General features: G+C 40.9%; 1 protein-coding gene across 2 annotated transcripts in view; it reads right to left on the reverse strand.

Annotated features, from left to right (window-relative positions):
• Window positions 1–19,739, reverse strand: part of atp2a3 (ATPase sarcoplasmic/endoplasmic reticulum Ca2+ transporting 3) — a 146,785-nt gene that overhangs the window by 62,835 nt on the left and 64,211 nt on the right. For both annotated transcript variants that reach the window (XM_007228597.4, XM_007228598.4), the window contains exons 4-5: window positions 18,807–18,911; window positions 15,620–15,758 (exon numbers count right to left, since the gene is read on the reverse strand). In XM_007228597.4, coding sequence (XP_007228659.1) covers window positions 15,620–15,758; window positions 18,807–18,911 — 244 coding nt within the window. The remainder of the gene's footprint in view (window positions 1–15,619; window positions 15,759–18,806; window positions 18,912–19,739) is intronic.

A 19,739-nucleotide genomic window follows, 5' to 3' on the forward strand; every position in this document is an offset into this window, starting at 1 on the left:
CATGTAAAACATGTGACGTGGTTAGTGCAGCATATATTTTTTTTTATTATAGTCAGCAGAAGTTATACAATACATGTTTCACATAACTTAAATTAGGCCAACTAATAATACAAAAAAAAAAAAATTATTCACATAAAAATTAATTAATCAAACCACAGATTTCTAGTTGGCAGTAGAGAAAAATCTAGTGCAGTAAGTTGTGGAAATTTTCCAACTTTTAAAATTTTAGCGTGAGGATAATGGGTGCTGTACTGCAATATATTAAAGTATAACCCCTGTATAGTGATACACAATGTATCGCCAATTTCTTGCCAATACACAGCCCAACTGCAAAGGTCTTGGCCGTCAGGGGAAATCAGAAGGGGTTTATACAAATGTGTGTGAGGCTCCTTTTTTATTTTTCCCCCGGCTGCCGTTTGTTTTGAGTCCCCGTCCTTGTTTTAGTTACAGATTCGTAAGTGGCTGCTTTTAGAATCCCCACAACCCCTCTTTTCTTTCCACAGCTATTTTTCACTCTACCTCTCTCCGTTTTTCACTCTCTGGGATGTGAAATGCGGTAATCGCTCTCTCGGATTGTCGCCTATGTGTTTGTGTGTTTTCTGACAGCGCTTAGCAACAAGATTATGTCAGTAGCTGTGGGGTTTGATAAAGAGACAGGGCCATTTCAGTGGATGGAGCTGACAACACCTTCATCCCTGCCAGCCTTCACACATATATACACTCACTCACTCATTCTTCCCTTTCCTGTCTATCTTTCTCTCATTCACACCTTCAATCATCCTCTTGCTTTCCTCTCTCCAGGGACAGCCAGTCCTTCTGAAAAGATGCAACCATAACAAAGACAGGGTTCCTACACCATTTTAAAAGAAATATGTAATGCTTTTTAAAACCTTAATAAATATAATTTAAGACCCAAAATGTAGTCATAATTTCTAATATTAGCTAGCTCTCAGCTTAACTTATTTCCCTTACCGCTAATGTTAGCTAGCTCGTCGCTAACGTTAGCTAGCTCTCTGCTTAACTAATTTCTCTCCCTGCTAATGTTAGCTAGCTCGCCCCTAATGTTGGCTAGCTCTCTGCTTAACTTAGTTCTCTCCCCGCTAATTTTAGCTAACTCGCCCCTAATATTGGCTAGCTCTCTGCTTGACTTATTTCTCTCCCCGCTTATGTTAGCAAACTCGCCCCTAATGTTGGCTAGCTCTCTGCTTAACTTAGTTCTCTCCCCGATAATGTTAGCTAGCTCGCCCCTAATGTTAGCTAGCTCTCCACCTAACTTATTACTCTCCCCACTAATGTTAGCAAACTCGCCCCTAATGTTAGCTAGCTCTCTGCTTAACTTAGTTCTCTCCCCGATAATGTTCGCTAGCTCGCCCCTAATGTTGGCTAGCTCTCTGCTTAACTTAGTTCTCTCCCCGATAATGTTCGCTAGCTCGCCCCTAATGTTGGCTAGCTCTCTGCTTAACTTAGTTCTCTCCCCGATAATGTTAGCTAACTCGCCCCTAATGTTAGCTAGCTCTCTGCATAACTTAGTTCTCTGCACACTAATGTTAGCTAGCTTGCCGCTAATGTTAGCTAGCTCTCCACCTAACTTAGTTTTCTCCCCGCTAATGTTAGCTAACTCCTCCCTGATGTTATTTAGCTCTCCACTTAACTTAGTTCTCTTCCTGCTAATGTTATCTAGCTCGCCCCTAATGTTAGCTAGCTCTCTGCTTAACTTAGTTCTCTCTCCACCAATGTTAGCTAGCTTGCTGCTAATGTTAGCTAGCTCTCTGCTTAACTTAGTTCTCTCTCCACCAATGTTAGTTAGCTTGCCGCTAATGTAAGCTAGCTCTCTGCTTACCTTAGTTCTCTCCACGGTAAAGTAGTTAGCTTGCCGCTAAAGTTTGCATGTTTTTCCACTGGCATTAATTGCACCGTCTAAATATGTAATACCTATAGAAAATATACAATACATTTACAGTTTAACACCTTAACTACCCAGATTTTTATTTAAGACATTTTAAGGCTTTTTAAGACCTGCGGGAACCCTGAAAGAGCTACAAACACTATATGGACAGGAAGTGCTTCTGAAAAGAGTTTTACAAACACTATATGGACTGTAGTATTGAAGCGACTGCTCATTTATTGTTTTGTTTTAATTTAGAGTAAGCATATAGGCTCATATCTTTGTTTTTTGAACGTGAGAGGAAACCCATGTGGACAGGGGGAGCCCTTAAAAAAAAACTACCCAGGTGGGGACTTGAACCTGAGAGCCCAGTGCTGATAGTCAAACGTGCTAACTACCATGTCTCACTAATGACAGTACTTTTCTACAGGGACTAGACAAGCTCTGTATGTGCATTTACACATCTTTGTCAGTGGCATGTCAATAGGTGACGTTCCAAATAATTTTAGTTTCATCAGTCCACAGAACCTTATTCCAAAATGAAGCTGGCTCGTCCAAATGTGCTCTAGATTTAGCATACCTCAAGCAGCTCTGTTTGTGGCGTGTGCTCAGAAAAGGCTTCTTCTGCATTAGTGAGCAATGCACAGTGACTCCATCTGCAGCAAGATGATGTTGTAGGTCTTTGGAGCTCTGGAGGTCTGTGGGTTGACTATGATTGTTCTCACCATCCTTCCCATCTGATTATCTGAATTTTTTCTTGTTCTGACACTTCAGGCCTTAACTAGAACTGAGTCTGTGTTTCTTCCATTTCCTCACTATGTTCCTCACAGTGGAAACTGACAGCTGAAATCTCTGAGATTTGAGCTTTTTGTCTCCTTCCTCTAAACCATGATGTTGGACAATCTTTGTTTTCAGTTCATTTGAGAGTTTTGTTTTAAAGCTCCCATGTTGCCACTCTTCAGAGAAATTGCAAAGAGGAGAAAAACTTGCAATTGGCCACCTTAACTTTTTCATATGTGTATGTTGGTCAATGGTCAATGAGCTTAACAAAGAAATTTAATGCTCCGAAAATTTGTGCTAAAAGTTTTTAGATCAATAAAACGATAAGGGTGTCCAAATGTATGCACCTGACTAATTTTGTTTGAAGAATTATTGCACACTTTCTGTAAATCCTATAAACTTTATTTCACTTTTTAAATATCACTGTGTTCGTCTGCTATATGATATATTTAACTAAAATTGCTGATGTGAACAATCAATGATTTATAAAATAAAATCATGAAAATGATCAGGGGTGCCCAAACTTTTTCATACCACTGTATACGCTTGCTAGCTGTGCGGATCTTGAATGTAATCTATGAATATATGAAAGTAACAGCTTGAGGGGTCTTAATTACCACCTTTATAAACATTTAAGCCTTTGTTTCTTTGGTCTTGGTAGTGCAGCTGATTGTATTTCACTATTTTTATTTTTATCACATTAAAATCACATTAAAAACATGTTATCAGATGAGTACTATACTGTTGCACACATTTTCGCTGGTATATCTCCCTCCATTCATGACATAAAGCATAAGGAAGTTAGGAAGAGTGGAAGTTACCACCCGTCCTGACAAATGTGCAACCTGAAAAAACTTAACATGAACAAGTTGGCAATATCCTCTTATTTGTAGTCTGGAAACACAGTCAGTGCCTCAGGATGTTGAGATAATGGTCTCCAAAAAGTGCACAGGACAGTAATATTTTATGAAGAGGAAGGATCCAAAAAGTTGAGCATATCAGCAGTGTATAATAGCGCAAAATCATTCTGGAAAAATTGCTCTATAACAGCGGCTCACAATCCAGGTCATAAAACACATTTAGTGCATTCAGAAGACACTCGTACCTTTGAGCAATGAAACCCACCAGACTCTGAAGTAGATTTTATGAGGCTAAACTGAAATAATAAATATGATACACTGTAATATCAAAAGCTTCAAGCCTGCAAGAGCTAGTTACAGTGTGCCACGACTTTTGCCATGTCCCATGAAAGCTAAAGAACACTGCAATGATCTGTAGGATGTGTGTATGTGTGGGGAGGGGGGTTCTCTTGCATTAAATATGGATGTGTAGGATTTCTACCAGCAAGGCTTGTCAGTTTTTGCCTGCTAGAAGCTGGTCACAAACACTCACCGTAATGTCCATTGTGGGTGGTAATGATTTCAATTTCATACAGCTCTGGAAAAACCTACAAATTATGAGTTTCTTTAAATTTCACCAAATTGAAAACCTCTGAAATATAATCAAGAGGAAGATGGATGATCACAAGCCATCAAACCAAGCTGAACTGCACCAGGTGTGATATAAAGTTATCCAAAAGCAGTGGGGGCGGCACGGTGGCGCAGTGGGTAGCACTTCCGCCTCACAGCAAGGCGGCCTGGGTTCGATTCCCGGCTGGGGCGACCCGGGTCTTTCTGTGTGGAGTTTGCACGTTCTCCCTGTGTCTGCGTGGGTTTCCTCCGGGTTCTCCGGTTTCCCCCCACAGTCCAAAGACGGCACGTTCAGGCTAATTGGAACTTGGTTGAAATTGCCCCTTAGGTGTGAATGTGTCTGTACTGTTACCGACCTACGAGTCCTCTTCTGAGGACGAGATCATAGAACCTTGTGAATAAACGTTACCTATCCTGCCACGAAATAGCTGAGGAGCTGGTGTGGTGTTAAACTCGACTAACCTGACCTGACCATCCAAAAGCAGTGTGTAAGACTGGTGGAGGAGAACATGCCAAGATGCATGAAAACTGTGACTAACTCTGGGTTATTCCACCAAATATTAATTTCTGAACTCCTAAAACTGATTCAGAAACTGAAGTGGTCTCTTAATTTTTTTCCAGAGCTGTATTTTCAGTCAGCTGTTGTATTTTGCAGCGATATAGATGATAGAGATTTTTCTCAACTCAACTTAGACAGGTGTTGGTGGGGCATCCCCAAGCCATACCATAAAGTACCACTTTATGATCAAATAACATACTGCTATCCCAAGACTTGGCATATCAGGTTGCAGTGTAGAAACATCCCTTAATAAAAAAGTGCATATAATTTATACATGCAAAAAAAGTATAGGAGGTATAGGTATATCCATTAATAGGAATTAATGTTAGTGTTTGGCCTGATCCACCTCAGATCCTATGTTTTTACCACTGTGTTGCTGTGTTCTATTTTTCGCACTACAAGGTGCACTTAAAATCATTTAACTTTCCCTAAAGTCCTCAATACACCTTTTAATCCAGTGTGCCTTATGTATGAATTTTACCAGTCAGGTTGTAAAGAGCAGTAAAGCCCCTCCGCTGAAGTACAGTGTTCTACAGGATTTCCAGTTCAGTTTTCCAGCACCAGTATTAGCATTAGCCGCTAATCTTTTGTCATTCAGAGGTGAGAATTATCAACATGTAGCCTGCTACTAACCCCAGCTAGCACTGCTGGAGCGGAATTAGCATTAGCCGCTAACCGCTAGTTCTTTTGCAGTTCAGGTGAGAATATCAGACCATAGCCTACACGTTTACCGTGTTAAAACAAACTACATGGTACAAACCGCTAGCTCAGTATAGTGCTGTCGGGTGGCATTAGCTGCTACCCGAGGCTAGTGCTAGCAGTTGCCGCTAATGCTAATGCTCCAGCCTTAGTGCTGGGGAAATTTGGGAATCTAAGCTTACTGTAAATACAAAGAAGCCCTAAACTCACCCAAATAAACTGTTTTCAGCAGAGAAATTTGTATAAATTAACTTTCAGCGTGTGTTCGACTCGTGAGAAAATGTTTTTTTTTTAAGAATTACAGTTTTGTTTACTTAGCTTAGCTTAATGTAGTTACCCACCACCACGCAGCGACAGGATCGGCTGAATTAGAAGAAAAATTAGACACCCCTGTTCCTTACTATTGTCTTCCATGGGCCTTATAATCGGTGCGCCTTATGCATAAAATTAGACCCGAAAATAGACGTTCATTGATAGTGCACCTTATACTGTGAAAAAAATACAGTATCATAAACAAACATTATTCTCAGCCCACAGCAGTGAGGAGAGATCTCAGAAGGTCACAAAGCAGTTAAATGCCCGCAGTGTCTAACTGCTGTATTATACAGTGGAACATGTAAGAGGTTTGACAGCATTCGAGCTGCTTTTCCCCCCTGAGCCGGGTGTGCTTAATGCGAGCGTGTGGCTGCCATGCACTGTGGAAATACACTCCTGCCATGTATTCAAGCTCTTAAATTATAGCTGGTTTAAAAGCGAAACTATCATCTAATCACTCCGTTTTACCAGCGGCAGCACCACGCCTCGTTCTGTGGTTTTAAAGCAGCACTGAGGAGCACATTCAAAAACGAGAGGCAGCAGCAGCAGACCAATGCTCGCATGATTATTATAGTGCATTTACAGCACTATATTAAAGTCATTTTATTTCAGTAGTCCAGAAATAAAGGAGAAAATCCCGCTATAAATGGCACTGACCTCAATGCTGCATTTTAGAGGAACTGGCAACCGAGTGATCAGGGTGATGAGTCGACTTACGCTGAATTTGCATCTGAATTTCTGCCACAGCTTGTATAGTCTCTGTATGGAAGTACTGCCAAAAGAATAGGACACTCTGTGGTCACGCATGTACCAGGAATTTGTCGTTGAACTTTTTTTACCTAAAGTGGGCAGTGCAATGGGTGGTAATGATTGTAACTGGTGGTGTCTGGTTAGATTTGTCCAGGCATGCAAATAGGAGACTGTCAGAATCTCCATTTTTGTTGATTTTAAGTTTACTACACAATTTGAACACACAAACTATCTCTTACAATGTGTCAAAATGTCTTGATGAATGTACCAATAGAAATTCTCGAAAATTACCTGAATTAAACTCTTTTAACATTGACTTCAAATGAAAGTTAGAAAGGTTTTATCTCTTCTGAGAACTTGCTGTATTGCTATTTTGAAGAGACAGCAACCATATTCACACTCAGTGCAGGAGGCTCCACACCTATATTCCACAGCTCAATGCAGTGTCATGGGGCACTAGTGGGGATACTAGTCCCTGTCCCATGAATTTTGGCATGTCTGAGTCAATGGACAGCGAAGTTATATCATGGTAAGAGTGATGTGCACACTGTAATCAGATCAATACAACCTATATATATTAGCTTTAGAGAGGAAGTGAGGTAATACGGCAGGACCAGACGTCTGACAGAGGTCTGATCAGGTGGTCTGACCTAGACAGGTAAGGTTGTTCTTTGACTGGTTGCCGTGGCAACAGGATTTCGGGGGATCCGTGACGAAGCGTGTGTGTGTGTGTGTGTGTGTGTGTGTGTGTGTGTGTGTGAGGGAACACAGCCTGTGGAATGCAGGCTTGTCTCGGCAGGGACTCGAGGACTGCCCCCAGAACAAAGACAGACTTGTTCCTGCCAAACAAAAAGACAGGTAACATTACCCACATTTCACTTTCTCTCTCTCTCCCTCTATCGCTCTCTCCCTCTATCGCTCTCTCAATTTCTCTCTCACTTTCATTCTTTTCTGCCTTCTTTCTTGCTCTCTCTTCCACCATTAAGCCTTCCTCTTCTCTCATCCTCTCTCTCTCTGTATAACTCTCCTATTTCTCTTCCTCTCTCTCTTCACCGTCCCATTCAGTTGTCTCTCTATCACCCTTTTTTCCCTTTGTTACCTGCTTATGCTTACTCTCTCTGCTCAACTCTCTCTCTCTCTCTCTCTCTACATCACCTCACTCTCATGTTCCCTCTCTTTTTCTGCTCTCTCTATTTCTCTTCCCCTCCCTCTCTCCACATTTCTCGTTCTGGTCTCTGCTCTCTCTCTCCATCACCTATTCTGCTCTCTCACTCCGTTTTTTTATCATCATTCATTATTTTGCCCTGTTCTGCTTTTTGCTTTCTCTCTCTATCTCTCTCTCTACCTCTCAGCCCTTACATATTCCCCCTTTTTCCTTATTCCACTTTGTCCCTCCATCATGCCAATTTGCTCCTTCTCTTTGCTCCAATCATCTTCACTCTCTTTCCTTCACTCTGTCTTTATCAACCCATTCCACTCCCTCTCTCTCTCTCTCTCCCATCTCAATCACTTTTCTATCTCCCTCTCCCTCCATCATTACCCCATTTGCTCTCTCTATTGTTCCGATCTGGCCTCCCTCCTCTCTCCTCTCTTCTCATCTCTCTGCATCATTCTCTTGCTCCCCTTTTTGCTCTCTCTTTCTCTCCATTCCCTCTCTTTCCTCACACCAGTGTTTATGTCCCTCCATTCTGCTTTCTCTCTCTCTTTCTCTCTCACACATCATTCTCATTCATCTCTTACCCTATCTTTATCTCTCTCTCTCTCCCCCCCCGTTCTGCTATCTTTTTCTCTCCCTCTCTCCATCACACTCATTCATCTCTCTCTAACTCTAACTCTCCCTCTCATTCTGTTTTTTATATCTCCCATCCCTTAATTCTCCCACCCCTCTCTCTCAACAACCTTCATTCAGCCCTTCACTCCCTCTCTCCACCACACTCATTCTTCTCTCTCTAACTCTCTCGCATTCTGCCTTTATCTCTCCCCATCCCTCTATTATTCTACCCCTCTCTCTCATCACCTTCATTCAGCCCTTCATTCCCTCTCTCCACCACACTCATTCATCTCTCTCTAACTCTCTAAATCTCTCTGTCTGACTTTATCTCTCCCCATCCCTCCATTCTTCTACCCCTCTCTCTCTCTCCATCACGTTCATTCAGCCGTTCATTCTCTCTCTCTCATTCTGTCTTTATCTCTCCCCATCCCTCCATTCTCCTACACCTTTCTCTCTCCATCACCCTCACTCAGCCCTACTTTCCCTCTTTCATTTTGTCTTTATCTCTCCCCATTCCTCCATTTTTCTACCCCTCTCTCTCTCCATCACTTTCATTCAGTCCTTCATTCCCTCTTCTTATTCTCTTTTTTTTATTGCTCTCGCCATCACTCTGTGTTGGTAACCCCTTTCTTACCTTCATTCAGCCTTTCATTCACTCTTTTTTCTCTCTCAGGTTTTTCTTTTATAGTCTATTCTCTCTCTCTATCTCTCTCTCTCTCTCTCAATCTCTCTAACACATTCATTCAGCTCTCCCTCTGTATATATATATCTTTTATTTTGTCTTTATCTCTCTCCCCATCCCTCAATTCTCCTACATTACCTTCATTCCCCCTTTCTGCACTTCTTTCTATGCCTCTCTCCCTACCATACTTATAACCATTCCCTCTCTCTCTCTCTCTCTCTCTGTCCAACTCTCTCTCTCTCAGTTTTATGTGTATTTATCTCTCTCGTCCATAGTGACTCCGGCTCAGTCCCTGCACTAAGATCCATTGTTTCAGTCAAATAATTATTCAGTGTTTTAATTGCAAAGTTTTTCAGATACAAAACCATAAATCAAAAATGCTGGATCACAAACAAATAAACGAACAAACTAGAATCTCAGCATCACTTCCTCCCCTCTCTCTCCCTCCCTCTCTCTCCCTCTCCGCTCTTCCTCCACCCTGATTCAGCTTCATGGTGCTCATTCATCCTCCCTGCTCTATCTCTCTCTCTCTGTCTCTGTCTGTGAGCTCGTGACTGGGCTGGGTGGCTGCAGCTCCTCAGTATGATCCTCACGTTCTCGGCAGTGAGAGTGGAGGAACGAGGGATGCTGCTCCTCACTGTCGCTGCGGTGTGTGTGCTGTCGGAGGAGGAGAGCGAGGGAGCGCCGCATTGTGACGGTGATGCATCGCACCGCGTCCATTCACTGAAACACACACCTCTCTCTCTCTCTCTCTCGCTCTCTCTCTCTCTCCTCACCACGCTTCATTCAGCCGGAGAGCACAGTGTATGAATGAAAACCCGCACCTCCACCCCTCCCTCCCGCATTCCTCCCTCTCTCATCTCTCGTTCACTCTGTCCTTTCTCTTCATGCAGGAGGATCCCAGACAGAACGACAGAGCGAGCTGAGTGTGTACGTGCGTGCATGTGTGTGCGCGTGTGTGTGTGTGTGTGTGTGTGTGGGTGTGTGTGTGCCTTCATTCCGTGTACAAGCCCAAGGTGTCCCCCTTCTCTTGCTGATGCATCTCTCCTCTTTTTCTTTCTCTCTTTCACGCTTTCTCCCTTGCAGATTTCACTCTTTGTTGCTCTCTCTCTCTCTGTAGATTCTGTCTATCTCTCTCTCTCTTTCAGATCTCTTTTCCTGAGACCTTTCTCTCTTATTCAGAACTCTTGTTTCTTTTTTTCTCTCCATTTCTCTCTCTTATGCAGACCTACTTTTCTCCCTCTCTCTCTCCCTGTCACTCTCTCACTGTTTTGCTTCCTTCTGTCTATCTCTCTCTCTTCACTGCTTTCATTTTTTAACCACTCTCTAAGAGATCTCTCTTTCTATCTATCTGTCTGTCAGATTCTCTTTTTTGAACATCTTTCTCTTTTTGATTCAGTCTCTGCTTCCCACTTACAGTGCCTTGCAAAAGTATTCACCCCCTTGGATTATTTCCCTATTTTACTACATTACAACCTGTATGTATTTTTTTATCTGAATTGAATGTGATGCATCTGCACAAAATAGTCTACGTTTTAGAAGTGAAATGAGAAAAAAAATATATGTATATAAAGAAAATATGAAAATAAAAAACTGAAAATTGGCATATGTATTCACCCCCTTTGTTATGAAGCCCCTAAAAAGTTCTGGTGCAACCAATTACCTTCAGAAGTCACATGCTTAGTGAAATGAAGGCCACCTGTGTGCAATCTAAGTGTCACATGATCTGTCAGTATATACACACCTTTTCTGAAAGGCCCCAGAGGCTGCAACACCATTAAGCTAACCAAACAACACCATGAAGACCAAGGAGCTCTCCAAGCAAGTCAGGGATAAAGTTGTAGAGAAGTATAAGTCAGGGATGGGTTATAAAAAAATATCCAAATCTCTGATGATCCCCCGGAGCATCATCAAATCCATCATCATCAAATGGAAAGAACATGGTACCACAACAAACCTGCCAAGAGAGGGCCACCCACCAAAACTCTCAGCCCGGTCAAGGAGGGCATTAATCAGAGAGGCAGCACAGAGACCAAAGGTAACCCTGAAGGAGCTGCAGAGTTCCCAAGCAGAGACTGGAGTATCTGTTCACATGACCACAATAAGCCGTACACTCCATAGAGTTGGGCTTTATGGAAGAGTGGCCAGAAAAAAACCTTTACTTACAGGCAAAAATAGGAAGGCTCGTTTCGAGTTTGGAAAAAGGCATGTGGGAGACTCCCAAACTGTATGGAGGAAGGTATTGTGGTCAGATGAGACCAAAATTGAACTTTTTGGCCACCAAGGCAAACGCTATGTCTGGCGCAAACCCAACACATCTCATCACCCCAAGAACATCATCCCCACAGTGAAACATGGTGGTGGAAGCATCATGCTGTGGGGATGTTTTTCAGCAGCAGGGACTGGAAAACTGGTCTGAGTCGAGGGGAAGATGGATGGTGCAGGGATATTCTTGAGCAAAACGTCTGTCAGTGATTTGAGACTAGGGCGGAGATTACCTTCCAACAGGACAATGACCCAAAGCATACTGCTAAAGCAACACTTGAGTGGTTCAAGAGGAAACGTGTAAACATATTGGAATGGCCTAGTCAAAGCCCAGACCTTAATCCAATTGAGAATCTGTGGTCAGACTTGAAGATTGCTTTTCACCAATGGAAACCATCTAACTTGAAGGAGCTGGAGTAGTTTTGCCATGAGGAATGGGCAAAAATTCCAGTGGCAAGATGTGGCAAGCTCATAGAGACTTATCCAAAGCGACTTGCAGCTGTAATTGCTGCAAAAGGTGTTGAAAGTTGTATGCATGGTCTGTAAATTAAGTGATGCAGACCCTCAAATATTCCCTTTGAATTCCAGGTTGTGAGGTAACAAAATGTGAAAAATGTAAAGGGGGGTGAATACTTTCGCAAGGCACTGTATATCTTTCTTTTATTCCTCTCCTTTTGATTCTGCTTCCCTGTCAAGTGTCTATCTGCCCGTCTCTCTCTCTCTCTCTCTCTTTCTCTCTCTCTCTCTTTCCATCTCTCTTCTCTTTCTTTTTCTCAAGCATATCTTTCTCTCTTATTCAGAATTATATTTCTTATATTTCTTACATTTTGTTTCTTTATTTCTCTCCATTATGCAGACCTACTTTTTTCTCTCTCTCTGAGTCTCTCTCTCTCTCTCTCTCTCCATCTCTCTTCTTCTCTCTCTCTCCTAGGCAGACCTTTCTCTCTCATTCAGAATTCTTTTGTTTTTTTATTTCTCTCTCTAATGCAGAGTTATTTCTTTCTCTCTTTCTCTCCCTGAGTGTCTCTCTGTGTTTTTGCTTCATTCTTTCTTTATTTCTCCCTCCACCTCTTTCTCTCATACAGATCTTTTTTATTTATTTTTTGTCCCGCTTAGGCTCGCTCTCTCAGAGATCTCTCTCTCTCTTTCTATCCCTTTGTCAGTTTGTCAGTCTCTTTTTTTGAACCTCTTTCTCTTTTTGACTCAGTCTCTCCTTCCCACTTATATCTTTCTTTTATTTTTTTATTCCTCTCCTTCTCAATTCTGCTTCCCTGTCTTTGTCTAACTGCCCCTCTCTCTCTCTCTCTCTCTCTCTGTCTCTCTACCTCACTCTGTCTTACGGATCTCTCTTCGTCCGTTTGGCTCACTATTGCAGCTCTTTCATATTCTTTACCTCCCTCCCTCTCCCCCCCCCCCCCCCCCATGTCAGATTCCCTCTGTCTGGCGGTGGTTGTGTCTCTGGCGAATCCCCTCGCAGGAGCAGACTGCAGATCATTAGTGAGACGGAGTTACAGAAACACACGCTAATTGCTGTAATGATGAGCCCTTGTTTGCAGCACACACACACACACACACACACACACACTCATACACGTACACACACGTGCCTCTCTGTTTACATATATTATCATATCAGAATTCAGGACGAGGCTGCGTGCCGCTACTCACGCTGCATCGTGAGGGGGTCTGGGGGGGGGGGGGTTTTCTGGTGACAAACATCTTAAGGAATGCATGTTGCAGTGCAGGCAGGAGTGACCATATGGAAAAGCAGGAGGGGTGAACAAGATGGAGGGAGAGAAGGAACGATAGAGAAAGAGAGAGAGAGCGAGAGCCGAGCGCACACACACACAAACACACAAAATATAAATAAATAAATCAATAAATGAATAAAACTCTGCTGCTCTGCCTGGCATCCTCCTGCATGTACAGGAAGGGCACTTACGTAAGGCAGGCTGGGAGATTCCTGCTCTCCTTCCAACCCTGCTGCTGGCCCAGATCCCCCCTCATCACAAACACATGCGCACGCACACACACACACACACACACACACTGACAGACAAAGGGACAAACCACAGAGCTACAACAGCCAGTGTTTGCAAATTTTGCCAACTTAACGAGCAGGAAAATGCTCTCCCAAGCCTGTCTCCTCAATATCATCTGAAGGTCTGCTGGATTTAGCCATTCCGTGTTGTAAAAACTGACAACTGACTGAGACACAAAACAACCAAACACAGAAAATGATGTGATTCAACAAACACACACCCTTGTAAACCAATAAAACTACCTACCACACATGGTGTGTATTGTAAATAATCCAAATAGCATTCATAGTCATTTAAAATGGCTTCTTACTTTGGCAAGAATGAGCATTTAGACTGACATACAGCTCTGGTAAAATAAAATAAGAGACCACTTAAAAATTATGAGTTTCTTTAATTGTACCAAATTAAAAACCTCTGGAATATAATCAAGAGGAAGATGGATGATCACAAGCCATCAAACCAAACTGAACTGCTTGAATTTTTGCACCAGGAGTGGCATAAAATTATCCAAAAGCAGTGTGTAAGACTGGCGGAGGAGAAAATGTCAAGATGTATGAAAACTGTGATTAAAAAACAGGGTTATTCCACCCAATATTGATTCCTAAACTCTTAAAACTTTATGAATATGAGCTTTTTTTTCCTTTGCATTATTTGAGGTCTGAAAGCTCTGCATCTTTTTTTTTATTTCAGCCATTTCTCATTTTCTGCAAATAAATGCTCTAAATGACAATATTTTTATTTGGAATTTGGGAGAAATATTGTCTGTAGTTTATAGAATAAAACAACATTATTCATTATACTCAAACATATACCTATAAATAGCAAAATCAGACAAACCGATTCAGAAACTGCAGTGTTCTTTTCATTTTTTCCAGAGCTGTACAGGACAACCATTTAAAGAAAATACACCCAAGTGAAACAAAGGAAACATTTTTGAGAACTGTAGGATCAATAGGCTTGTTTAAACTAACTATGATAAACAGAATAAGCAGAGGTACAGTATGTAAATGAATGGGTTCTGGTGCCATTAAGAACAGACTGATTGTAGCTTAGTTTCCATATACAAAGCATATGGGTGACAGAGTGAATGGGTTTTTTCTTTATTGCAATACAGTATGAAAACTCATGATACAACAGCTTAATACTTTCAGACCACAGATCCACATCATTTATCATGGCCAGGAACCACCTACTTTTAAAGTTAATTAAGAATAGCTTAGTTACTATATATTAACTGTATAGACGAGTGAGTAAGATGAGATGTTTTAATTATTGCAATAAAAAGTGTAAACTTTGTTTGTGTCTATTAGAATTTGGCAATTCTTACATAAAAAAATGAATACCTGTACTGATCAACACTGTTCATGAGCGATGACACTTAACCGGGCCAAGAGACTCTACTTTGTTAAGAAATAACAATGGGACTGACAAGCCAGCCACCAGTTAGGGTAACAAAGAACTGCATATTTTGACTAGTCAAAACTGGAACAATCATGAAAGCTGAAGTATAAATGAGCAAGGTTAATGTGACTGTTCTTATTATTTAGTTTCTAAACTAAAAGCAGAAGCATTTCTGAGTGTTTAATGGGACCAGTGTGCTGGAACGACCATCCCAGCTAAGCCTTATAATATTAATTCTATTAATTAATTCTATTAATTAATTCTAAAAACTGGGGTGTCGGGACGCTTTTCGCACGAGTTCTTCTGGCCACGTCATGCGTCTTTACGTACTTACGTCACACGTATAGCCTCTAAAAGAGGATCCAGCTCAGCTTTACTGAACGCGAGCGGCTGGTGGAGCAATGGAGACTTCAGAAGAGGAACCTCAGAGCTCAGTAGCTCATTCACTCATAGTAAAAACAAAGAAATAAAGGAGTGAAGTTTCTCTCTCTCTTTGACAGAACATAACCTGGAATCGGATTAATCCGCTCTAGAAGGAGACCGCATCACACCCGCCCAGTTTATAATGATTCTTCCGCATGCTCGGTGCAATTACCCATTCTCACCAGAGAGGGCCCTAAATCCACCAAATCCCAAAATTTACAGACATCAGCTTTAAATGACAGTAGGCTAAGAAGTCAATTTCCACCTGATGACCAGGTCTCCATCATCACATGTCACATGCTGGGACGGTAAATGCTAACACATACTTCCTTAAGCTTGAGTCGAGCTTCATTAAATAATTTCAACTTATTATGAACAATTCAAGTACAGGCACTAGACAGCTCAACATGCTTGGAGGAGAGCACTAGCTGCCAATACTGGTAACAGTTAATAATCAGCCACACTGGATAGTTTGAAAGAAGTCCTTACGAGGGTTTTTAAAAGGTAGAGAGAAGAGAGATGAAGATGATGCCGATGATAATGAAGGAAACAATGATAACGGAGATAATGAAGCTTACCAGCCACTTCCACAATGTCTCCAGGAACGATTTCCCGTGCTTTGATCCTCTGCACTGCTTTACGGTTCATGCGGTACACTTTTCCCATCTCCGGCTCGTACTCCTTCAGAGCCTCGATGGCATTCTCAGCATTGCGTTCCTAAAAAAAAAAAAAAAAAAAAAACACAGCATTTTATCAATTCAACACATAGATTTACTTATTTCTTTATTAACGGAGAAATCCGGTGGGAAGATGACTTGAGGTATAATGAAACATGATAATGAACAGCCCACCTCCATTCTCCCAGCATTCTGAAATACAGAGCTTTTAGCCGATGCTTTTAGCTCCCAACAGGCTTACAATGCTAGTGATAGGGGCATAGTGTTGCCCATGAAACATGCAGAAATCACAATTTTTACACCATTAACCCTTGTGTGGTGTTCGGGTCTGTGGGACCCGTTTTCATTTTTCATCAAACTCATTGGCATTGGCTCATTTTTTGTGAAAAACATATATCAAAACACATTTTTGATAAACACACACTGTACACCCCCCCCCCCCCACACACACACACATTTATATTACATACAGTATGTTTGGCCAAGGGCTAATAAACATTGCTTCATTTGTAAATTTGAAACTAAACACATTTTCTACTCATATCAGAAAGGTAAAGGGCAAATATTAACCATGTAAGCTGTTTATATTGCTTGCAATTTAGGTGAAGCAAGCATGTGTAAAGCATTTTAATGTAAAATTGCTTAATTTTGCTGAATTTAATACAAGTAACAAAGTAAACGAGTAACAAAAATATAAACACCACACAAGGGTTAACAAACTCAGCCACACTTCATTGGGAGAATTATGAGGATCCTGTCATTTAAAAGTCTGTTGGAAAAAACGTCTAAAAGCACCATATTTCAGAATAATGGGGGTGAACAGAGGTGGGCTTTTTGACCAAAGTTCATACTCGTTATTATGTTTCTCTACACCACAAGTTATTTCACAAAAGAGATCTCCTTTAATGATTTTAATTAATTGTTTATCCTTACAGCTGAATTACACTGACATGGCAAAGGTCATGGGACAGCAGTATGTCATCTCATCTATCATGGTTATGCTCCCATCTGTATAAGTTGCGAGGTGTTATCTTTTAAGTAAAGTTGAACAGTGGTGATCACTGACTTCTGTTACAAATCTGATAAAATTCTTGTATGTTATTTAAAATCTCAGTTATGGGTGTGTCAAATCATATTGTATGCAATAATAAAATGTAATTTTCATTTTGTTGCAGTAGTGTATTCTTGAATTATTTTTTTTTTATTCACTATTTGTCATATCGTCAAGAGTATCGTTATCGTGACAATATCATGATTTTATTTTAGGGCCAAATCGCCAAGCCCTAGTATCACTTGTGTATTGGGTGATGCTGATCCTGAACGGCACTGTCTGGCTAGAACTGTCCGGAAATTGGCATTGCATATTCTGCAGGTCAGTTCAGTGTTTTTTTAGCTTCAGTGGGACACGGCAAAAGTCATGAGACACGTTATTTTTTTTTTAAATTTTTTAATAGTTTTCTATTACAACTTTAGGGACAAAAAGTCTAAGAGGACAGAGCTGGTTCTCTAAGAAGCTTCTTCTTGTTATGACTGTTTAAATAACTACATTACAATAACGTTTATGGCTCTGTCGGCATTATCCATTAACCGCTATATAAAAATATTGGTAATGATCAGCTGCTCTGCACTAATACAGGCTATAGGAGAGAATACCAGGCGAATGTAATTTGTTCTCTTGTTCTTTGTCTGTTCTCTCTCAACATATAGTCATAAAGACACGCTCAGTCCATATCCTCCTCTGTAAGCAAATACCTGACAGGTAGGAAGTGTACATTCAAACATTAGGTTGCAAATGTTCCTATGAAAAAGCTTTGTGGAGTGGAAAACAGAAGGCTGCTCTGTTCTGTGTCATTTCAGCACCGACTGGGACATTAAACAGCCTCCTGGAATTTCGGCCTTGTGCTTTAGGCTTCTGAGACCTGTAGAATTTAAAATTTCTCCTAGCTATATTTTAGATTAGTAGGACCTAAAATGTATAAAAAGTAAAATTTGGCCCAATTCCATTTCTCTTTTGTACCACTACCCCTTGTTTTTTCAAGTGTAAGGAGTAAAATCATCCCCCAAAGAATTGGGACGACCCTTCAAGCACCAGACACAGGTATATACTGCTATAGCAGTGGAGCGCTAAAGTTCAGCAACCTAGCTGCTGCTGGTTAACTAGTTAACTTTAGGGATTTATCATATGTCTTCAGAAGGGGGGCAGGTGGTGCATCAATCAAAATTATTATTCTCCATTCCTTAATTCCTATGTGATAGGAAGAAAATAAAAATAGCTTTTAATAACTTTTTATGTCAATTTAAATTTTAGTTTCCACCTTAAATGCTGCAGCCTCTGCTATCTGTGCCACCATTTAAGGTGGAACAGGAAAGTTATCTAGCTACTAAACAAACTACTAGTGATGTTTCATGCTTTTTATTTAGAAAATGGCTATAACACACTAACACTATACATTAAACTATGATAATATAATGGTTATTGTAAATTGTAACAAGAAAAATACTCAAAGTCTTGTGGGTTGCTTGCCAGTGATTTTCACAGCCCTCTGTTTTGAGTGTACCCCTGAAAAATCTATGTTCGAAGGGTCATGTAGCCCCATCATCCCCCCTTACCTCTTGAGCATAAGAAGAATCGAGACACCCTATCTCTAGATGTGCATATGTGCAACATAGAGGGATAAGGCTGGTTTGTGAAAGGGGTAGAGACAAGGGATGAAATGTGATGGGTGATGGGTGTTAGTCTTTGTACAGGAAGTGGTTTATTTTATTATTTAAAAATGATTCTTGCCACTTGGGATCAGAAGTAAGTAAATAAACTAGTTTCAAACATAAAATTTGATTATATTTTTAACTGGTCCATGTTTGTGTCTGAACTGGCTGTAGAAACTTTTGACTGGGATTCCCACCATCTTGTTTTCAATCAATTGAGTGTAATGTTGTCATGTGACGACTAGATAATACGAACACTGTCTCTATATGGTTTTAAAAATGACGTATTATGGTCTTGTGAAGCAGAAATCACGTCCCCGTATGAGGACGCAGGGTCTCAAGAGGTTTTCACACACACACAGACACACAGACACACACACACCTGCCAAACTCCGATGACCGCGTTGGCAATCAGAATGAGCAGGATGACTAGGGGCTCCACGAAGGCTGTAGTGGACTCCTCCCCTTCCTCAAACAGAGCCAGCACCTAGAGACAAACACAACACAGTCCACACATTAACTTCTCATAATTCCACTCATTAATTATCCATACGTCAGTCCAGTGCAAGTTACATAGAACAGTATCAGTAAAAAACAACAACCAGGAAATCAGTGGTTCCATTCTGTATGTGTATATTTGTATTGCTTTTGCTTGGTTTATTTCTAAAAATGTCAATATTCTATCATTAAAAATAAAGATTTATGTTTTAAATAACTATACATCACCTATTTACCATGTCAACATGCTATTAACAGGCTTTAAAGCAAGATTATGCAACATTTTTAGGTAGAAATAACAGCTTTAACAGCAATGGTGGTGGTATGCTGACAAGATAAAGAATAACAGGGATAAATGCATTTGTTTTCATTCCCATCCCATCCAGAATAAAATGCTTCTGCCGTACTATGTAACTTTGGTGAAGCTCCAAGAGATGAATTCTACATATTTTATCTGTATAAAATCCCGTATTATAATTATTACTCAGCCCATCTATTACCAGCTCATCCACATGCTTTGTATTTCATATACTATATACTGTATCTGTCAGCTTATCAATAAATGCTTGTTTATAGCTATCCATGAGGGAATTTTGGCATGAAGGTGCTTTTAAAATTACATAAAAAACGACATAAGAGTTCTGTCTTTTTCTTTTACATTTTTAGCCCATTTTCTTCTCAATTTACAAGGCCAACTACTCAACCCACTCATTAGGTCTCCCCCTATCACTAGTGATAACCCCAACACCAGAGGGGTGAAGCATAGCACATGCCTCCTCCGATACATATGAAGTCAGACACCGCCTCTTTTCCAACT

This window comes from Astyanax mexicanus, chromosome 1 (genome assembly GCF_023375975.1).
Source record: "Astyanax mexicanus isolate ESR-SI-001 chromosome 1, AstMex3_surface, whole genome shotgun sequence".
Classification (NCBI taxonomy): domain Eukaryota; kingdom Metazoa; phylum Chordata; class Actinopteri; order Characiformes; family Acestrorhamphidae; genus Astyanax; species Astyanax mexicanus.